Consider the following 18,867-nt stretch of genomic DNA (forward strand, 5'->3'; position numbering starts at 1 on the left):
AAATGTTTATATGACATAGTCCGGAAATGGATAGGGGTGGAGATAGATAGCTTCGAATGTGGGGGGAAAGGAACTTCACATCTGCCAGCGGAATAATGATAGGAGCTAGGAAAGGGGTTCAGCAAGACATAAAAATCATATCGGCTTGACATGTTATTCGCATGTTACATAAATGCACCAGAGATTCTCTATACGTTATTTAGGATTCACCGAATGTCTGTACGGCAGGGGTAATGAAACGGTGCAGTAAAGATGGAAACCATACAGAAGGAACTTGTTATCCATGGTACGATTGCACGCACATGTAAAATGGGAGTCAAAGCAAAGATCACTCAGCATCTTTGCATAATCTCAGGGGGCAATGGAAAGTGGTATACCAGATAGAAACTTGCAGAGAGAGGGGTAGAAATAAGAACAAGTGTAACTAGTCGTGTCACGTAATGAAATAACAGACAGAATTCACAACGACGAACTGCATTTGTAACGTAGTATCTTACATAAAATAGCACTACAAACTACTACGCCATATGTGCTAACAATGAAAGTACCTATAACAGATGTTCAAAGTGCTGTCCTCCCACATCCATGCGAACGTGCTAATCGTGAGTTTCGAATGCATATTCCATCACTCCCGGTGTGTTGCGTAACTGTTCACACGCATCTTCAATGCGGTTTTGTAAATCGGCAAGTTTCATTCCGTAAGTGTGAAGTTAGTTTTCTCCCTACATTCGAAGCTGTCTAACTCCGCTCCTGTTCACTTCCGGACTATGTCATATAAACTTTTTTTTTTCCTTTCCTTTTGATGCCAGGAATCTGTGGTTTTATTTTTTACTATTACTTTTGAGGCACCCTGTAGACGAGACTATGTAGATTCTATATTCCTAAGGCAAATTGTCCCAAAATGTATAGAACAAGTCATAAAGCACGAAACATTAACATTAATGTCAATGGAAAATCAATGAAAAACAAATAATTCCTTCACTTATCTCAAAAACCAAAACAGGAAGATGACTGAAATTCAGCTTAAATAAAGAAGGGATTACGTAGATTCTATATTCAAAAAAGAAACTGTCCTAAAATAGATGGAACATGGTATTTTTTAAAAAAAGCACGGAACATGAACATTAAAGTCAATGGAAAATTAAAGAAAAAAAAAATGAAGTCGTCCCCGTATCTCAAAAACTATGCATAGCACGTAAGGTAAATATGGATAGAACATTGTCAAAAGTCAAGTTGTTTGAGTAAAATCAATAATAAAGTATATGCATCTTCTTCGAATTACCCAGGGCGCCCCACGCGGAGGTTCCGTACGTAAAATATCTCACATCTGGATTTGGAATCTCCAAACTCTCTTTAGCACGCAACGTGACTTTTGACTGATCACGTGACAGTCTGGTCCTTATGGCAAACCGGATAGACCCTTTAGCTTCTTAATCTGTATTTTCAGCATATATGTATACTCTGCGAAATCAACCATTTCCAACAACATTATATATATATATATATATATATATATATATATATATATATATATTATGGTTATATATATATACGAAACTCCATATAACCATAATGTTTACGATTTAGGATTTAGATTTCTGGGCTTTCGGCATCTAAGGCCATTTAGCCCTTCAACGTTTTTGAGGGATGACGTCCCTCGGCGAGCACATAATCCGGGGAAAGGGAAGGAACAAAGGATCGGGGAAGGAAGGAAGCAGCCTGGACCTATAAGTTAGGTACCATCCCGGCATTTGCCTGGTGTGAATGAGGAAAACCTCATTCAGGGTGACTTCGACCGAGTGGCCCCACCGATAACCATAATGCTATCAAGCTTGAAGTATATGATTTCTCAGTATCAAAGGTAACTGTTTGGTCTTTCTAATTACTTTGTTAAAGGTATAAACTGTATGAGCATATTCCTATACGAAAGAAACTTCCTAGTATTTTCTTGGTATCAAATGCACTCAGTATCAAAGCCTGAATGCGGAATTCTTTTTTGAGATACTATAATATCTCAAAAAAAGAATTCACATACTGTTATTTCTATTCATATCTATACGAGATCGTAAAGCCAACGTATCACTAAAAGGAGACTTAGAATAGCAGTAACTGTTACACTAATTGAAATCTGAGTTTTAGGTCTCACGGTTATGCCATGTAGGCTAAAGCAGACGGGGATGATGAAAATGAATGAAATGGTGGATTGAGTAAAGCGAGAGAACGCGGAGAATCCTGAGAAAACAGCCACACATAGTGTTTGTCCGCCACAAAGCTTAGTTGGCGCAAGCTGGAATCGAACTCCACGCACTAGAGGTGAACGCTCTACGATTAAGCCAGTGCGGCTCCTTGTTCTAATTGAAGACACACCAAAGTGATAAGGAACACGTAATTTGAATTGTGTGAGAATGACAATATAAAATATATATATATATATATATTCATACAGCGGGGGGTGTTACCTTATTTGCTGTTCTGAACTCATGTATTGTCCACCTCCAGCATTTGTATCCGCAGAAAGGGTTTTTTGCATGTCAGTTGTCTCTCTGATTAAGAAGTGTGTTAGAGGTCAACATGCAGGGAGGGTGTAAACTTTTCTCTAACGCAACGCGGAATATTAATACTTTAGGATTAAGAATTAGATTTCTGGGCTGTCGGCATCTAAGGCCATTTTAGCCCGTCACGTATATGAGGGATGACGTCCCTCGGCGAGCACACTATCCGATGAAAGGGAAGGAAGGAAGCGGCCTAGGACCATGATGTTAGGTACACTCATGTCCAAAATTATTGTCGCATATCTATAACTGTCTTCTCGTAAGAATATACTTTGATAATGATTTTGCAGGGTACTTTAACACAGATACTATGTGAATAATCGGGAAATGTATATTTGTGGTAAATTTCATAGGAAAAGAATTATAAATACGAAAATTTTGATGAGTAAAATGAAATGTTGCTAAACAAACAAGAAAATTTTATTTGCGTTTTATTGTTGTTATTTACAGGTCTTTTGACACGAAATTTGCCACATACATGTCTTTGCCGATTATTACACATACTAACGTTATAAGAAATACTGGGCGAATTCGTTATCAAATTATATACCTACAAAAACATGTTTATAGACATGCGACAATAATTTTGGACATGAGTGTACCATCTCCGCATTTCCCTGGTGTGAATGAGGGGAAATTCAGGAAAAACCTCACTCAAGATGGCTGGACTGAAAAAGCTGTTACACTTTTTCGACCGAGTGTCCCCACCGGAAATCGAACCCAGGACCTATTAACACTTAATAAGCAAGGCAATAGTTATCGTGCAATCGCAAAAATCCTCTTTATTAGCTTTAGTACGCCGCGAACGACGAAAACTTCCTATTTAGCACGAAACGAACCATTTAAAAGTGCAATGTCGCTGGTTGAAGAAATCGCAACCTCCACACACACACTGAATGCTCACACAGTACGAAATGTTCTATATAGTGTCAATTTCCATGCTAGGACAGCAAAGATAAAACACTTTAGAAGTAAACCGGCAAAAGAACCTACAGTTTGCTAACGAATACCGTGAAAAGTCTAACGAATTTCGGGATTATGTGATATTTCCAGACGAGTCGAAGTTTAATATATTTAGATCAGTTAGCAAAAGGTGAATATGGCGAAAGCTTAACTCTGAATTCCAACTCCAACACATCATCCTACAGTAAAAGACGGAATGGGATATGTGATGATTTGGGGTGCATGGCATTATCTGCGGTGGGGAACTTTCAGCTTTTATTAAAGGTACCACGAATGCCAATAAAATATATTAATTTGTTGTGCTAATAACCTATTAAGAAGCCCGGGTCTAGATGGGGACTTTCATTTCCAACAAGACAATGACCCCAAACACACTGTCATAAAAAGTAGGAAGTGGTTATAGTATAAATGCCTACACAATAAGCTTCTAATTCCTTCACAGTGCCTACATATAAATCCTGGAATATTTGTGGGATTATTTGGGGGAAAAAAAGTACAGAAACATCACCCTTTGAGCAAGGAAGCTCTGCAAAAACTTTGTTTGGAGGAGTGGTTCAAAACTTCCAAACTAAAGGAACAAAACGTTGATTTAGTCTATTCCCAGGCGTCTTGAGGTAATAATTTGTGCTAAAAGTCGGCACACGAAACAATAGGGAATCGCTGATTTGTTACTTTGTTATAGAACAATTCGTTCTTTTCATTTCTGTATTAATACTTTTTTGAGTTGAAGAAATACCTTACGTAAGATAGTAAAATTCATTTTTGTTATATTGATAAAACGTTTTCCGAGAAAACAGTAAATGATGTGTATTTCCATATGAATGGAACACTAATATTTTTCTTTTCTCCATACACCTATGTAAAAATTGCGTGTATGAATAGTTATTTGAAACAATGTATATTTACTGTAATCTTCAAATCTCAATCTACATAAATATTATCCTCTGTCTTCATATCTACCTAAACATACTGAAATTTATTATAATCTTTTCTTCAATACTTATGTCTTAAAGCACATTTTTCCATCCGCTGAAACATACCTTACAACACACACGACAATACTAAAGGATTTGTTATAAATATCATGGTAAGAGCTGTTGTAAGAATAATATACTTCGACTTACTCTCCGTATCTTCTCGATCTGACGAGTCTTCAGGTAATCTCCTCAGGTAATCCTTCAGTAACAATTCATAACGTGGAACTCTCTGAATGGGACTCAACATATGATGAGGAAGTGTCAAATTCCCACATTCCGCCATTTGCTAAAGCAATAAAATACACATGCAACATTGATCAACTTTGAACCTGAGTTAGATAAGTGTGTGTATCAAACATTAAGGAGTGTGTTATTTTGATTTTATATCTCAGGATTTTTTTTTTTTTTTTTTAAATCAGTGTTCAATTTTAAAATATTACGTTATTCATGGCATAGCGATTGGTGAAAAATCTTAGCGGAACGTATTTGTGAGGGGAAAATGACAAAATACGCCAGATACATTTTAATACATAAAGAGATTAGGATCCTAAGCATATCATTGTGATAGATAATACAAGAAATCGAAGCGAATTGAATGCATTGTTTTTTTCCGTAACACATTCATTTCACTGGACTACATACTGCACTGTATAAGGTCTTTCATCCCAAAACATGATTTACAGACAAGAACAATTAGAACTGAAACACTTATGTCCATTATTCAGAGAGGAAACAAATGATTCTGTCTTTTACATGAGAGTTAGAAGAAGTTCTTTAACTTACTTCTGATTTATTGTTGAATTTCATTTTCGAAATACATAAAGTTAATGTATTATGATACGTACACGTACATACACAAACTATACACATTCATGAGCAGTTGAATTAGAAATAGCTGCCGTTCTGCGGAAATTGCGCTGTGTTCGACCCGGCGAATGTAATAAGTGGGCGTATCATGTAAGAGGAAGGACATCAGATTTCATACGAGCTGTATGAATACCGGCTGACTACAGGACGAGTAATGCATAAGACCACAGCGCATTTGATTGCGACCATATTGTACATCGTGCAGGCACTAAGTTTTCCAAGGACCACCGTATCATGAGTGTACGGGAGTGCATGGAATCGGGCAAAACCACTACCACCAGGGTCAGCTGTCGTAATGTACGACATGTCGATGACAGAGGTCGACGTCGGCTGGCTCGGATGGCAAGAGCAGATAGACCTGTCACAATATAGCAGATGACTCATCAGTTTAATGCTCGACTACAACGACGTATGAGAGGCCATAGCATCCAAAACAATCTCCTTGCCATGGGGTACAGAAGCGTCCTACCAGAGCACCTCTCATCAACACCCGTCACAAGTCACAATGACTAACATGGACAAAAGAACACCACCATGGAAAACGGTAGAAAGAATAGATGATTCGATGTACATGCCAATGGTCGTGTACAAGTGCGTCGTCAACAAATAAGGCAACGGATTCCTTTTGGCAGCTGAGTACAGTTCACGTCGGTGATAATGGTATTCTCGTGGGATGAAATGACTTCTGGTACATCTGCCAACGTCTCTCATTGACGAAGGTTCACACCTTTGTTCGCCTCAGTACTAAACAGACGATCTGTACCAACAGAAAGAGAATGATCCAGCCCATCACTGCGGATTTATTGCCGTTTGGTTCGATGAGCACTCTACAGGCTTAAAGATTTTTACCTGGCCCCCGAGGAACCCCAATATCAATCCCACTGAACATAGGAGAAGCTGTCGAGAAGGCTGCGCGTGCCCTGAATCTTGCTCCGACCAATCTCTGTGGGTTATATGGAAGGCTGTGCAGTAAACATGGATCAGTTGTGATCCCAATCTTTCCTGTGTTTTGTGGAGTCCATGCCACACCTCATCGCCGCCATCAAGGCAAGAGCGTACTACGCTACTAGCCCGGTATCCCTAATTCAACTGCTCCTGAGTATGTATACACACATATTAGAAACATAGTTGAGTCCAAAATGCATTACTATACATTTGCAACTTACGCACCAACAAGAAAAATGCACATGTAGGCATTCCAGAACATTCCACTGCCTTCAAAATTGTATTTTTATTAAAATTAGTTATTCAATACATGAAATCCTACAAGAACAATCCTTAAAAAAAAATGTGCAACTGAATTTCCCCTTACTTCCGAATACTCCAGTTATTTTACAAATTCAATAGAGACAGTATACGAAGAAATATCTGGTGAGGAATTAGCTCACATTCACACCAACCAGTGTAGAAAGAATAAAGTTAAGAAACCGTATAATAAATCACAATAGACCTATAGACTCTACTAATTAATAAGATTACAACCCGAGTAAAAAAAAAATCGTATCTGAAATGTGTAAGTCGGAAACATTTTTAATTATACAAATTTAAAACAATGAAGTAACTAACCTAAGTACTGCCCCTCTTTACTCAATCTACAAGCAAGTCCGAAAGAACTTACGTGGATTTCTTCCATTATTTTTGCAAATCGTTGGTGTTTAGCCGCTAAAACATTGATGAGATTCATTGCGTTGTCGAAATTTTTTACGTATTCCGTGTACATCTTGAGGAAAGGGGCGAAATTTTTCATTATGTCTCCTGTAAAACAAAATAATTTGGCACGGTTACAAACACACAACAATGATGCTAATTTCTTTGACCTTAAATCAAAACTTTCATATTGTTGCATTGAAGATAGCAGCTTTTATGCTGCCGAAAATAATAAACAAACGTATAAATACAGGCATATTCAAGTACCTACTTCCATAACCGTGTAGTAGTGAAGTATCACTGTGTGTGTGAAAGGTGTTGACATTGTATTTGTATGTAATATTCTGATAAGCTTCCGTTTAAGATAAGCCTCCTGTCAGCGGAAAATGCCATATTATGGTTTTCAATAAATGTGAAAATCACAATGCCGTTTACAGCAATTTGGGATCTAAAACTGTTCTCGAGAAATGGTAAAAACTGTTACAGTTTGCAAGAGTGCTTAAAATTATGTAATCTGGAGAACTTATTGTAATTGCACCTACCAAAAAGTATTGCTGTAATGTCACAGCAAGAAACTAAATCAAAAACTGTTTTAAGAAGCTCCCATAAATACGTAATTTTAATATATCAAATTTTATTATATATATATATATATATATATATATATATATATATATATATATATATATATATTTGAACTTTCGAGCCACGAAAGGTGAGAATTATGTATATTGATCGAGAAAACAAAAAACAAATTCGAGATTTCAAAGGATTTACATTTCATGGCCCCTACATACCGAAAAAGTGATTTTTCGATGTCTGTGTCTGCCTGTTCGTCCGTCCGTCCGTCCGTCCTAATATAAATGTGCTCACTCGCCTAGATGCCGTATCGATCAATGTATCCCCACCAAACCTTAAACTTAAGATTTTTGTAAGATTCCCTAGGGGCGTTTTTCCAATTTTCTTCCTATCCCAAAAATTAAAGATAGTTTACTGAAGGATGAAATTTGCAAATTACAATTTTTTGAGAACAGTTCTAACAATTTTGCTTAAATCTCATATATCATTATCTCATTAACAACCGTATACAGTGTACAAGTCACTTCTCTCGGAAAAAATCAGAAGAGTTAGTTTACTTTTAATGGCGAGTTCTTCTAGAACGATTATCTCAAAAACGACTCAAGCGATTATATTCATATTTCATAGATCAATATTCCATTACTAACCTGACAATATGTCATAAATCATTTACCCTTAAAAAATACTCAAGGGGTAGTTTACTCTTGGGGTTAAACTTTTAGGTCATTTTTTCAAAACCAACTCAATTTCCTTCATATTTTATGAATAACCTATAATGTTTCGTAATTTATTTCTTATGGAAATATCTATAAGGGGTTATTTACTTTTGGGAATGTAATTCAATTTCATCTTATTTGTTTGCCTGTTTCATTAGCTTACAAAACGTGAGAAATTCTCAAGTAAGCATTACAGTTGTCAATGAAATACATAGAAAATATTATCAGGTAACGGAAGATATACATAATATTACACTTATGCATCCTAATAAAATATAAAACCATAAAATAGAAATTCTTATTAAGTATATAAACATGACCATTTACATGTTAATTAGGACCATTTCTACCACACCTGGCATGTACTGAAGAGAAGTATCTGTTACTAATTCTTCATTTAATGAATTAGTTTAATATTTCTTAACAATGTAATAGCATTTTAGAGGAAGTAGGTTAAATAGCTTCTTACGAAAAGCGGAAACATTAGTCACATATTCTTTAAGTACATAGGAAGTTATTATACAAGCTAACACAATTCATATTGTAGAAGTCTAAATTGTGACAAGGTGTGGAGAAGAAGGATTGTGGTGTGCTATTCCTTGTTTGAATATAAGCATGGTTCAGATTCCGGGAACTAAAATTTACCTACTATCACAACCGTTAAAGTCTCCGTTCTTCGAGCTAAAATGGTTTATGACCCGATACGCCATTGTTTCCGATCTGGATATGACGTCAAAAAAATAGGTTTGCCATAGAAGCATCGGACTTCGAAGGGTACGTGACCCGTTTGGGTTTCGAACCTACGACCCTTTTTATTTAAAGTATTGTGTAATAATGAAAGAAAAATTGGAGACTGATTTCACGGTAAAAGAAAATCCTATCTCCCTGTGGTATTCCAGGGCTTTAGGAAAATAAGATCTTCCTACACCGTAAGAGCAAGTGAAGATTTTATTCCTTAAAGTATCCGCATATTGACATGCTGCAATGCTGAAAAAGAATTTTTGCTCTAGTTTCTGGTTTGTAGGGACGAACTAGACTAATTTTAATTTTTTAAAAAATAGAATTTAAAAAACTAAAATACAAGTAAACAATAATCCTGAATTTAAAATTTTGACTGAAAGTCACGAAAATCAATTCAATTCAGTCCATGGTAGATTGAATTGGAAAATTGCCTGCATTGCCGTATTGTTTTAGTCTAACAAACCCTTAAAAACAAATGTTATTCTTGAGGCCAGGGATACAACTTGTTCATCAAAGAGAAAGTTCACGAATCTAGGTTAACAGTGAAATAAAAGCTTTAATGAAACAAAAATTTACAAAAAGTCAAGCATGACGAAAATTAACACTGAATCTGGAATTTATAATAACAAAGATGAGAAATAAGGCATAAGGCCTTAGCACCAATATCGATTTAAGTAAATTATATTTTCTTATCATCATCTTCATCTATAGCTTGAATGAATTTTTATAAGTGATCTGACACACAAAGTAATGAAATTGTTTTTCATAACCAGTCCTAAGTGAAATTTATGTTTGTTTATCCTTACATAATGAGCTTTCATAATCATGTACAATATAAAAATGGTTAATTTACAACCTTACATTTCGCAATACTTATTCACGTGATATGAGATGATGAACATATGATTAACGTTGATCAGCTGATACTTCGTAATTAGTGACATTACCAGAATTATGAATTTAAGAATGATATAGTTTTATGGGATCTGAATTTAAATACATACGGTTCAGGTTGAGTGAAATTTAGGAAATAAGTGGAATAACCTTGAATACGTGAAATGAGTCATGACTTCGATAAGAGAGTTAAATATAGGCATGCATACATAGAAGACAATTAATACTTAAATATTCATATTCAGTGCAAAGATGTCTTTTACTTAAAAAAATTCTTAGACAAATGTGCTTTTTTCCATGGTTTTTCTTATGTTACAACAGCAGTAGGCTGTTGCCATTATTGTGATCTATGCGCATAGAATTTGATCTCTCTATTGTTTAAAGGATCAGAATGATACATTGAATGCGGCTTTGCTTAGCCTATTTTTTGGTTACTTATCAATACGTGTTCGTCGGGACAGAATATAATGTCTGTTCTGTCTTATCGACGGATTCCGTACTTCTAACACAAAGAACTGCTTCTGGGATTATTTGCGTTTTCTAATCACTGATTAGCTTTTAATCTCTCCACGTTATGTGCTTTTATTGGAACATTACTACAGATTATTCACTAAGCTCTTATTAGCGTATTGATTGAAGTAGATTCATTAGGTTGCCAACTATTATATGAATAACTTTATAAACATAGCTGTTTTATACAATTTAAACAATGCACTAAATGGAATTCTAGAAAATATATATCAAGCTTTGTTTTTAATTACTTTACATCCAAAGAGTGCTTGTCAACAGCATTGATGACACACTTTCACTCCATGCAAATTTAAGCATTTTAATTTAAATAATTTGATTGCTTTCTTTTATCAAAAAATTCAGAATTTGAGCTACTAAAAGTCTACATGTTATTTAGTTTACATTTGGTTGATCTTTCTTTATCCACAATTTTGAATCATATCTGACAAAAACAAAATTATAGGAATTAATATGTCTTTAATTAAGACGCTGCGATTATTAATATCACATAAATATGTAAATAAAATTGCTAAAGTGTCTCTATAGCTCAATGTAAGCAAACTTCAAAGTAAAATTCTACTCTTTGATATCTAAGGTTCGAAATGGAATACCTACTTTCAATGCGATGAAATTAAGTTCTTGAAATAGCAGCTATTTGTGGCTTTAATTTCTGTACAGTGAATGTCTTGCATCTTTACTTAATGCCAAAAATCTCATGACCAAGAAATAATTTAGGTGGGTCCTACCTTTCGTTGTCACCACTGCGCTGACCACACATACACAGAGGTCCTCGCGTTTCCTTGTTTCAGGCCTGCACGACGATCTTTCTGGATGCTGGGTTCTCTCGAGGGACTTTTGATGCGCCTTCCTCATAATCTGCAAGGGGCGACGAGCTCTGGCCTTTCTCCAATGGAACAGGGCTTCCGCTGATCCATTTCTTCATTATGCACTTTTGTGCACAAGCACTTTCGATCACCACACTGTACCAACATTACTGTGTATAGTGTTGCACGGACTATTTTTTTTTTTTTAAGTGATTTTAAAGTGTTCATTGTAATGCAAGCTAATCGTGTATTCTTAAGGCTGGTTTAAATGCTTTTTGGAAATGTGTCAGCAACTTTTAAGTTTGTTTTCCTGACTCCTTATTAATTTTAGTTAAACAAGTCCGTTGACGCTTGTTGTCTGGAATGTTTCTAGATATATTTATATACGTGAAACTGTATCACCCACACAAAAATGTATGCAAATACTTTAATGTTTTTCTGAGTTTAAATTCAAGAAAATTTACGTATAAAACGTCTGTATTTTAGTGTCGCCGAAGACCGTACACTGGGCTGTTCTCTAAATTAGCCGCTCATTTTTATCTTGTACTTAACGTGTTGTGTATATGTTAGTTTGTTGTGTGAGTTAAATTTGGTGTATCACTAAATGCTTGCGACTCACTTCCAATTCCTGTTTCCAACTTTCTAAAATTTTGAATTCTCAACCTGCCGATCTTTTGGGTCACGCCTCTAACAGATTTTTTGATTTCCTCTTTTTTTCTCTCATTCGTCGAATTATTTGTTCGTCCTCAATTTTAGTTTCTTCGTATCCGCCCATTTACGGTGCTCGAGCGTCGGTTTTCCAAAGTACGTGATTTCTTTAAACTTCACAAGTTGTATCTAACATTTTAATGGAATTTCATCTGGAGTCTTGTCGTTGGGTTTGTGCTTTTAGATAGATTTCAATAGATATGCAAAAATCTTATCTAATTTTTGGTTGGAGACACCCTGACTCGAATCTGCGTTTAACAAATTCGTAGGGATTATTTTCCACTTCGGTTCTATTCAATTTGAGTAGACCTTGCTATTTTTCTCCTTTTCCACAGAAGGATGTTAAAAGCTCTTCTGTTTCTTTGCTTGGGTTCATGAACGGCCCTCTGTGTGTGGGTGTGGTCGCGTGGCTTAGACGTTCAGCGTAGGCATGGTTATAAGAACAAAAGAAAGGTAGCCTACCTTTCTTGCAGCCACAAGAGGTATACAAATAATAATAATAATAATAATAATAATAATAATAATAATAATAATAATAATAATAATAATAATAATAATAATAATATTAATAATAATAATAATAATAATAATAATAATAATAATAATAATAAAAGAATCTTGCGTTTGGATAGGGAAAGAAAATAAAGAATACTGTTTCAGTTCCCATTGCTTTTTTGTTTCCTCCACAAAATTTAAAATGACAATTCACTAAAGTTGTTTTAATCACATGCATAATTAAATCAAATGAATTTTTAAAATTAAATGAAAAATGAATATGAGGCAACTGTCACAATACACACAGTTTTGCTTATATTAGCATATTTTTGATGCATCACAAATGTCACTGTCTTGTCTCGTCTTGTGACAGTGATATTCGTGATGTACTGTGCTCCAATACTTTATTGCGACCAGGCTTTGAAAATACCCGGGTATTTTTTAAAAAACCCAACCCACTTGGGCCCATGTGGGTTTTTCGGGTATTTTTGGGTTTAATTGGGGTTTTTTCGAAGTAATTTAATGTCTTTTAGGGTAAAAATGTTAAAACATGATTTACATTTCAAGATTGTCATTGTCACAGCTTGCAATAATTTTCTGTTCACTGCTGTTTTGAAAAAATGGCCGCCATTTTGAAATGTTATATTAGATCGCCCAAAAAAATCTATACAGCAAATTTAGAATGTCTTGTGCTTCTACCCTGAACATTTAAACTTAAAATGTCCGAAAATTGCACTCTGTAGCATGGATACCCGCCATTTTGAAATTTTATGCCGCCAAAATATATACAGCTAATTTAGTCTCTCGTGCTTCTACTCTGAAAATTCAACTTGAAAGTCCGAAAATTGCGCTTTGTTGCGTGAATATCCACTATTATGAAAAAAAAAAAAAAAAAAAAAAAAAAAAAAAAAAAAAAAAGATCCATTTTGTAATTTTACGTTGGTATACTGCTAAAACCTTACAGGAAATTTAGAGTGTCTCCGGATTGTATCCTGAAAATTTAAACGATCAAAAGTTGAACACTGTGTGATACAGACAGACAAACGAACAAATGTAGATCGAGTCATCCCAGGAGCCTCAGTGACGTTCGCCAAATATGAATACCAAATAGTTATATTAATTTAAAACAAAGACATAATTCATCAAAATGTCTTATATGAAATAAATATTTTTCAAAAATGGTTTTATTGTTGAAGTTCACTTTCGATGCTTTGTGCGTTCAAATACGGGAATTTCTCGAGCACCTTGCAAGACGGTTCTTTTCCGAAAATTAACTTAAAACAATTAACAAAGATAGGCCTATAATTCATATTTTATTAAAGTAAATGTTTCAAAATGTCATAAATGAAAGTAAATATCTTCCAGCGTAAAGTAAATAGTTTTATTGTTGAAGTATTCACTTCCGATGCTTTGGGGGTTCAATTGCGGGAATTTCCCGAACACTTCTTTCACGACGGGTTTTCCCTGAAAATGCAGCTTGTTTTACTGTACATCGAAACTTCCATTAATACTGAAGTTTGAATTCAGCACCTGAAATAGTAGGGTTACATAGTTTTCGGAACTCCGAGCGTTAAGCTTCTTAAATTTGACAAGAATTTTTACGCTATTGCTGGTGTTGATTCTACAGAATGCTTATTTGAAGAGTAGCAACAAATGACTGAACTAAACTACTGTTGTTGGAAAACCAAATTTTACTGAATACTTTTGTTACCATCAAAGGTAAGAAATAATACTAATAGTTTTACTAATGTATTTACATATTTACTGTTAGTACCGGTACCTATGACCTTAAACCCGTCAATGTATTAGGAATAACGTCCCTCGGCGGCGCCCAGGGAACACACTATTCACGGAAAGTATTTTCTAAAATATAAAATTGCATATTTTACTTCAAATAGGCTATAAGCATAATCCATACATTAATTTTTTCTATAAATATATCAATCTAAGGTGAGATTTTTATTCATTCATTCAGTGCATTCAGAACTTTATAAAGGTCTTATGTTGAATGATGTTGTCTACTTTAACGTGAAAGCATATAATTCGTCCAATGAAAGTTCAAAATCTGATAATAACTTTCAATGTGATCACCTTAGTTGTACCAATAATATACTAACAAAAAGTTCAGAAACCCAGGTGGGTTTTAAAGTGGGTTTTTCCAGGTGGGTCCAACCCGAAAAAACCCAGCAGGTTGTTTCGGGCTGGACCCACTTGGGCAAACCCTGATTGCGACTGACCATATAACGTGGCGTTCTTTCCTTTTTCAGTTCCCACCCCGACAACCAATGTAAGTCATTACGCCTGTGGAAGATTCAAGTTTGAAATGTGTCAGTCGGCTCCACACCACCCTGTATAAAATAAATAACCCTGAAAACAGGACTTTATATTACACATTTGAAATATGTCACAGAACAGCTATCTTGTTTCGTAATTGCTAAAATCGCGGGGTTTAAATCCCAGGTCGGCTGTCTTGACAAAGTTTTTTCCTTCACCCAGCATGCGACTGCTACGAATATCTTTTCATAAAATACGCTGTGGTCAATTTCTGATAACTTCTCATGCCCCGTTAACACTTTCAGTGTAAAATGGCCTCATACAAAGCTGCGCTCGGGACTCCGTGAACAAATATTTAACTTAGAACTTACCTATTCGCCTCTGCGTCTCCCAATTGTTCATCCTTTCTTCCAGCTGCGGCAAGAGAAAGTCGTTGTGCAATTTGTAAATGGATTTAATATTGGAGAACATCTGAGGAATCATTTCTTGTGAAAACATAGCATGAGCTCGATTCTCTTGGTCCACACGGAAGTGGAATACCTAAAACAAAGTACTTTTAACAAGATAGCTATCTACATACAATTTATTAAAATAATAATAATCATCTTTATCTACGATATATGATAGTTAATAGTTTCCAGAGAAATTACTTATAACAATTAACAAGCAATAACTGAGAATCAAGAATATGTTGGGAATAAAGTATCATCATACGTATGGCGTAGGACACAGAAGTGTTAAGGAATTGATCATAGACAGATCTGAGGTGATCTGTGTTGTACAGTCAAATGCTTTTGTAAATAAGAATTCGAGTACTTAGTCATATTTTCAGCTACCTTCAGGTCCTTAACGTAGTTTAAAATAAAGTATATCTACACAGATTCAGGAAATCCAATTGGAAAGAATATAAGATGACTAACCTGGTCGATAAGATGCAAAATAGCGACATAGCTTCTTTCTGTTGTGAGCAGCTCATTCGCTATTTTGTAAGCTCGATCCTTCCTGGGATCTGGTGGAGCCTCAATTGCCAGTACCGAACCAAAAGCTTCTGTATCCGAAGAGGTTATAGAACCAGTATCATCCGCTTCGCTCGGTGCAATACTAAGCATTCGTGGAGGTGCGGTGATGCGTGACGGGGAAGAAAGACCCGTGACGGGGTGAACATCATCTTCATCATCACTGTCTGTTTCGGAAACGTCAAAGGTCTCCTCGTAGGACTGAGTTACATGTTCACTACTGATTCTAAAATACAAAGAGAACGATTAAAGAAACTATTCACTTGCCACAACGAGTTTGAAACAAGAACTGTATACGCAAATCGGAAGAAAAATTAGCTTCATATCTGAAAAAGTCTATAACGTCGAAAGCTTTGGTTGCTATAGAAGTTCTGTCATTTATCAAAATTATCTATTTTCATGATTCTCCTCTACAATTTCTTTTATTGTTAATTACGGACCTTATTAGGGAATAACTACGCCTGCCTTTGATATCCTTGTCCTAGCCACGGCAGAAGCCGTGCTCATTAAACAATATTGCACAATTCTGCCGTATAAAACTACAACTTAAAAACAGAAATTTGTGCAAAGACAGTAACTAAAGTATATTGCAAGGACGATACTCTAAAGCGTACCTATACTCTAAGCAAATCTATGGTCTCCTAAAAAGAAAGGTTGGGTTTGGAAAGGATTTTTCAAACGACACGGGACAATATATGGAAGCATCGAAAGTAGTTGAATTACGGCGACATTTCCTACGTTTTTGGCCTGTGTGATGCACGACGTTCACAAACTCTCCGTTAACAATCCGTGCTAAGAAGACCGACAAACTGGAAAGACACATATTTCTTGTAATCTTTCAACTGTATAAGACGCACAGAGATAAGTGTGTCTCTTCACTTTGAAACTTGTGCGACGTGTGTTGGATAATCACTTCCCCGAGATCATTCCTTGGGAAACGGGAAGTCCAGACCTAATCCGATTTTATTTCCTGTGGGATCATGTAAAGAACATGGAGTTCACGGTTTGAACTGCTGAATGCAAAAAAAGTAATCCCGACTTTACTGTATCGTGTGACGTACGATTCACAATAACCCAACCAAACCCCACCATTCGTTTTTGGAAACACCGTATTAAGATAAAAAGGGGCATTTCTCCTCCCCCTCCATATTGAAAGCGACGTTGTCTGTTGTTTGTGAATTCTGGAACATAGTTTCTGTTTATCTCAAGCTAAAGTCTAGAATGTATAAGGTCGTTGGCTTCCCGCGCTTAGACCTGCTCGTCACTGGGGGTGTGGTAAGAGGGTAGCCAATCACCACCCAACATTCATTGCGCTCAGCGAACCACGAGTAACCAAGCTGACAACTCCTCATAAACGTCACTACAACTTTTCGCGGGAAGCCAACGACGTTATACCTTCTGTACTATAGGTTTCAACTAACCACTTTGATTCAAGGGCGTATCCTAAAGGAGTATAGGGTTCAAAATTTATGAGAAAAATGAGAGTATTTCATGAGACTCTCGAGTTAGGAAGATGAAAAATCTGTAAATAAACTTTTAATTGCAAATAAGTGGACACATGACTTAGCATTTACAAAACTCTGGTTTCAAGGGGGGGGGGATGCAACTTCTATCATTTTTTCGCCATATTGGAACAAATGTCGTCTGTTGTTTGTAATCACATCAGTGAAAAACGGGTTACCCGTTTCAAACGAATCTTGGAACATACTTTCTGCCTCAAAATTTTTATTATCAAATCACAATGATTCATGAGCGTTTTCTAACCCGGTAGGGTGAGTTCAAAATTTATGCAAAAGTACAGTATCTTATGGGATTTTAAAATTACACTTTCTATGGATAATCTTATTAGGTTCGTATCAATAAAGCATAGCTACGGTGAAAGAGTCGTCCTTGCAGCGTATTTTAAATTAGTTCCTTTGAAAATTCTAATAAAAAGACAGCACAACTCTATATCACTCTAGCCAAGCTTTTGTCTGTCATTTCTTAATACACATATTTAGATTTAGCAACTGTGGAAGAACGGTGAACATGCATTCCAAGAGAAGTAAAAGAATTAAATAAAATGCACAAAGAAGGCTCAGCTCGTGTAATAGGATTCACATGTAATTCTTGAGAATCACATTTAATAATAAGCAAGAGACAAATTTCAGCAAAGTACAAGAGGGCGAAAAGTTCCATTTTTATTAAATTTTCCTGTCCACCGCCCGGAAAGGTACTCATTCCTTCCCAACATATCTCATATAATGAAACATTAAAAATACGTGCATATCTATTGTAGCATACCAACACAGTTAAAATTTTGCAAGAAAGGAGCAGACATGAATGGGGAAGTGAGAATTAAGATACCCGTTCAGAAAGGAAAAAGAGATCAGTTTTGTTGGGATATTTCTTGAACAGATCTAAGTTAGCAAGTGATTGTCTTTAATAATAATAAAATAATGTACTATCAGCTTCTCGGATAGAAAGGAGTCACCTAGAGCCACCAAATTTGGTGCACAGATAGATTTTTACTAGATCTAATCGTGTACGAAGGCCTTTTTTTTCGATTTTTGGCTCCGATGGATTTCCCGGGACAAGGTGAAAATGAATTCACATTGTTGGCTGTTTTCTAAGAACGACTGGCTGTACGCAACCAGTATTGTTTTGATGTTGCGGCCTTACATAACAGCAGATAAACATCCGGGTAATGGAATGGTTGTGGAAATATTTTTCTTACTCTCATTTATTGAGGTTCTGAATTAAGGTCGGCCAACAACGGGTGCTTACAGCTATTGGAAAATAAAGAGAATACTTGTATGAAAACGAAAATCATGTTAAAATCACTTTTTCTGAAAAATGTACACACATCACCAGTACGAGAAACAAAAGTAACCTATTAGACACATTTCATTAAGGTAACTGTAAAGATTCGACTATCACCAATAGATGGCACACCATGTGTCCCTTAGTCCCTTATCCTTCCAGCGTATTTTGAAGGAAGAGACAAAATTAAAAATAACTGAACCAAATCCGAGAAATATATATTCAAACTTGATCCAAACACAAGTTGAATAAATAACCAAACAATAATTCGTGTAATTTATTATTTGGCTCTTCCATTGTCC

At 35.7% G+C, this 18,867-nt stretch overlaps 1 protein-coding gene across 3 annotated transcripts in view; it reads right to left on the reverse strand.

The window, feature by feature from the left end:
- Positions 1 to 18,867, reverse strand: part of LOC145687868 (FYVE, RhoGEF and PH domain-containing protein 2-like) — a 56,595-nt gene that overhangs the window by 17,746 nt on the left and 19,982 nt on the right. For all 3 annotated transcript variants that reach the window (XM_081761372.1, XM_081761373.1, XM_081761374.1), the window contains exons 3-6: positions 15,668 to 15,989; positions 15,119 to 15,287; positions 6,978 to 7,114; positions 4,640 to 4,778 (exon numbers count right to left, since the gene is read on the reverse strand). In XM_081761372.1, the coding sequence (XP_081617498.1) occupies positions 4,640 to 4,778; positions 6,978 to 7,114; positions 15,119 to 15,287; positions 15,668 to 15,989 (767 nt within the window). The remainder of the gene's footprint in view (positions 1 to 4,639; positions 4,779 to 6,977; positions 7,115 to 15,118; positions 15,288 to 15,667; positions 15,990 to 18,867) is intronic.

This window comes from Thermobia domestica, chromosome 6 (genome assembly GCF_964235325.1).
Source record: "Thermobia domestica chromosome 6, izTheDome1.hap1.1, whole genome shotgun sequence".
Taxonomy (NCBI): domain Eukaryota; kingdom Metazoa; phylum Arthropoda; class Insecta; order Zygentoma; family Lepismatidae; genus Thermobia; species Thermobia domestica.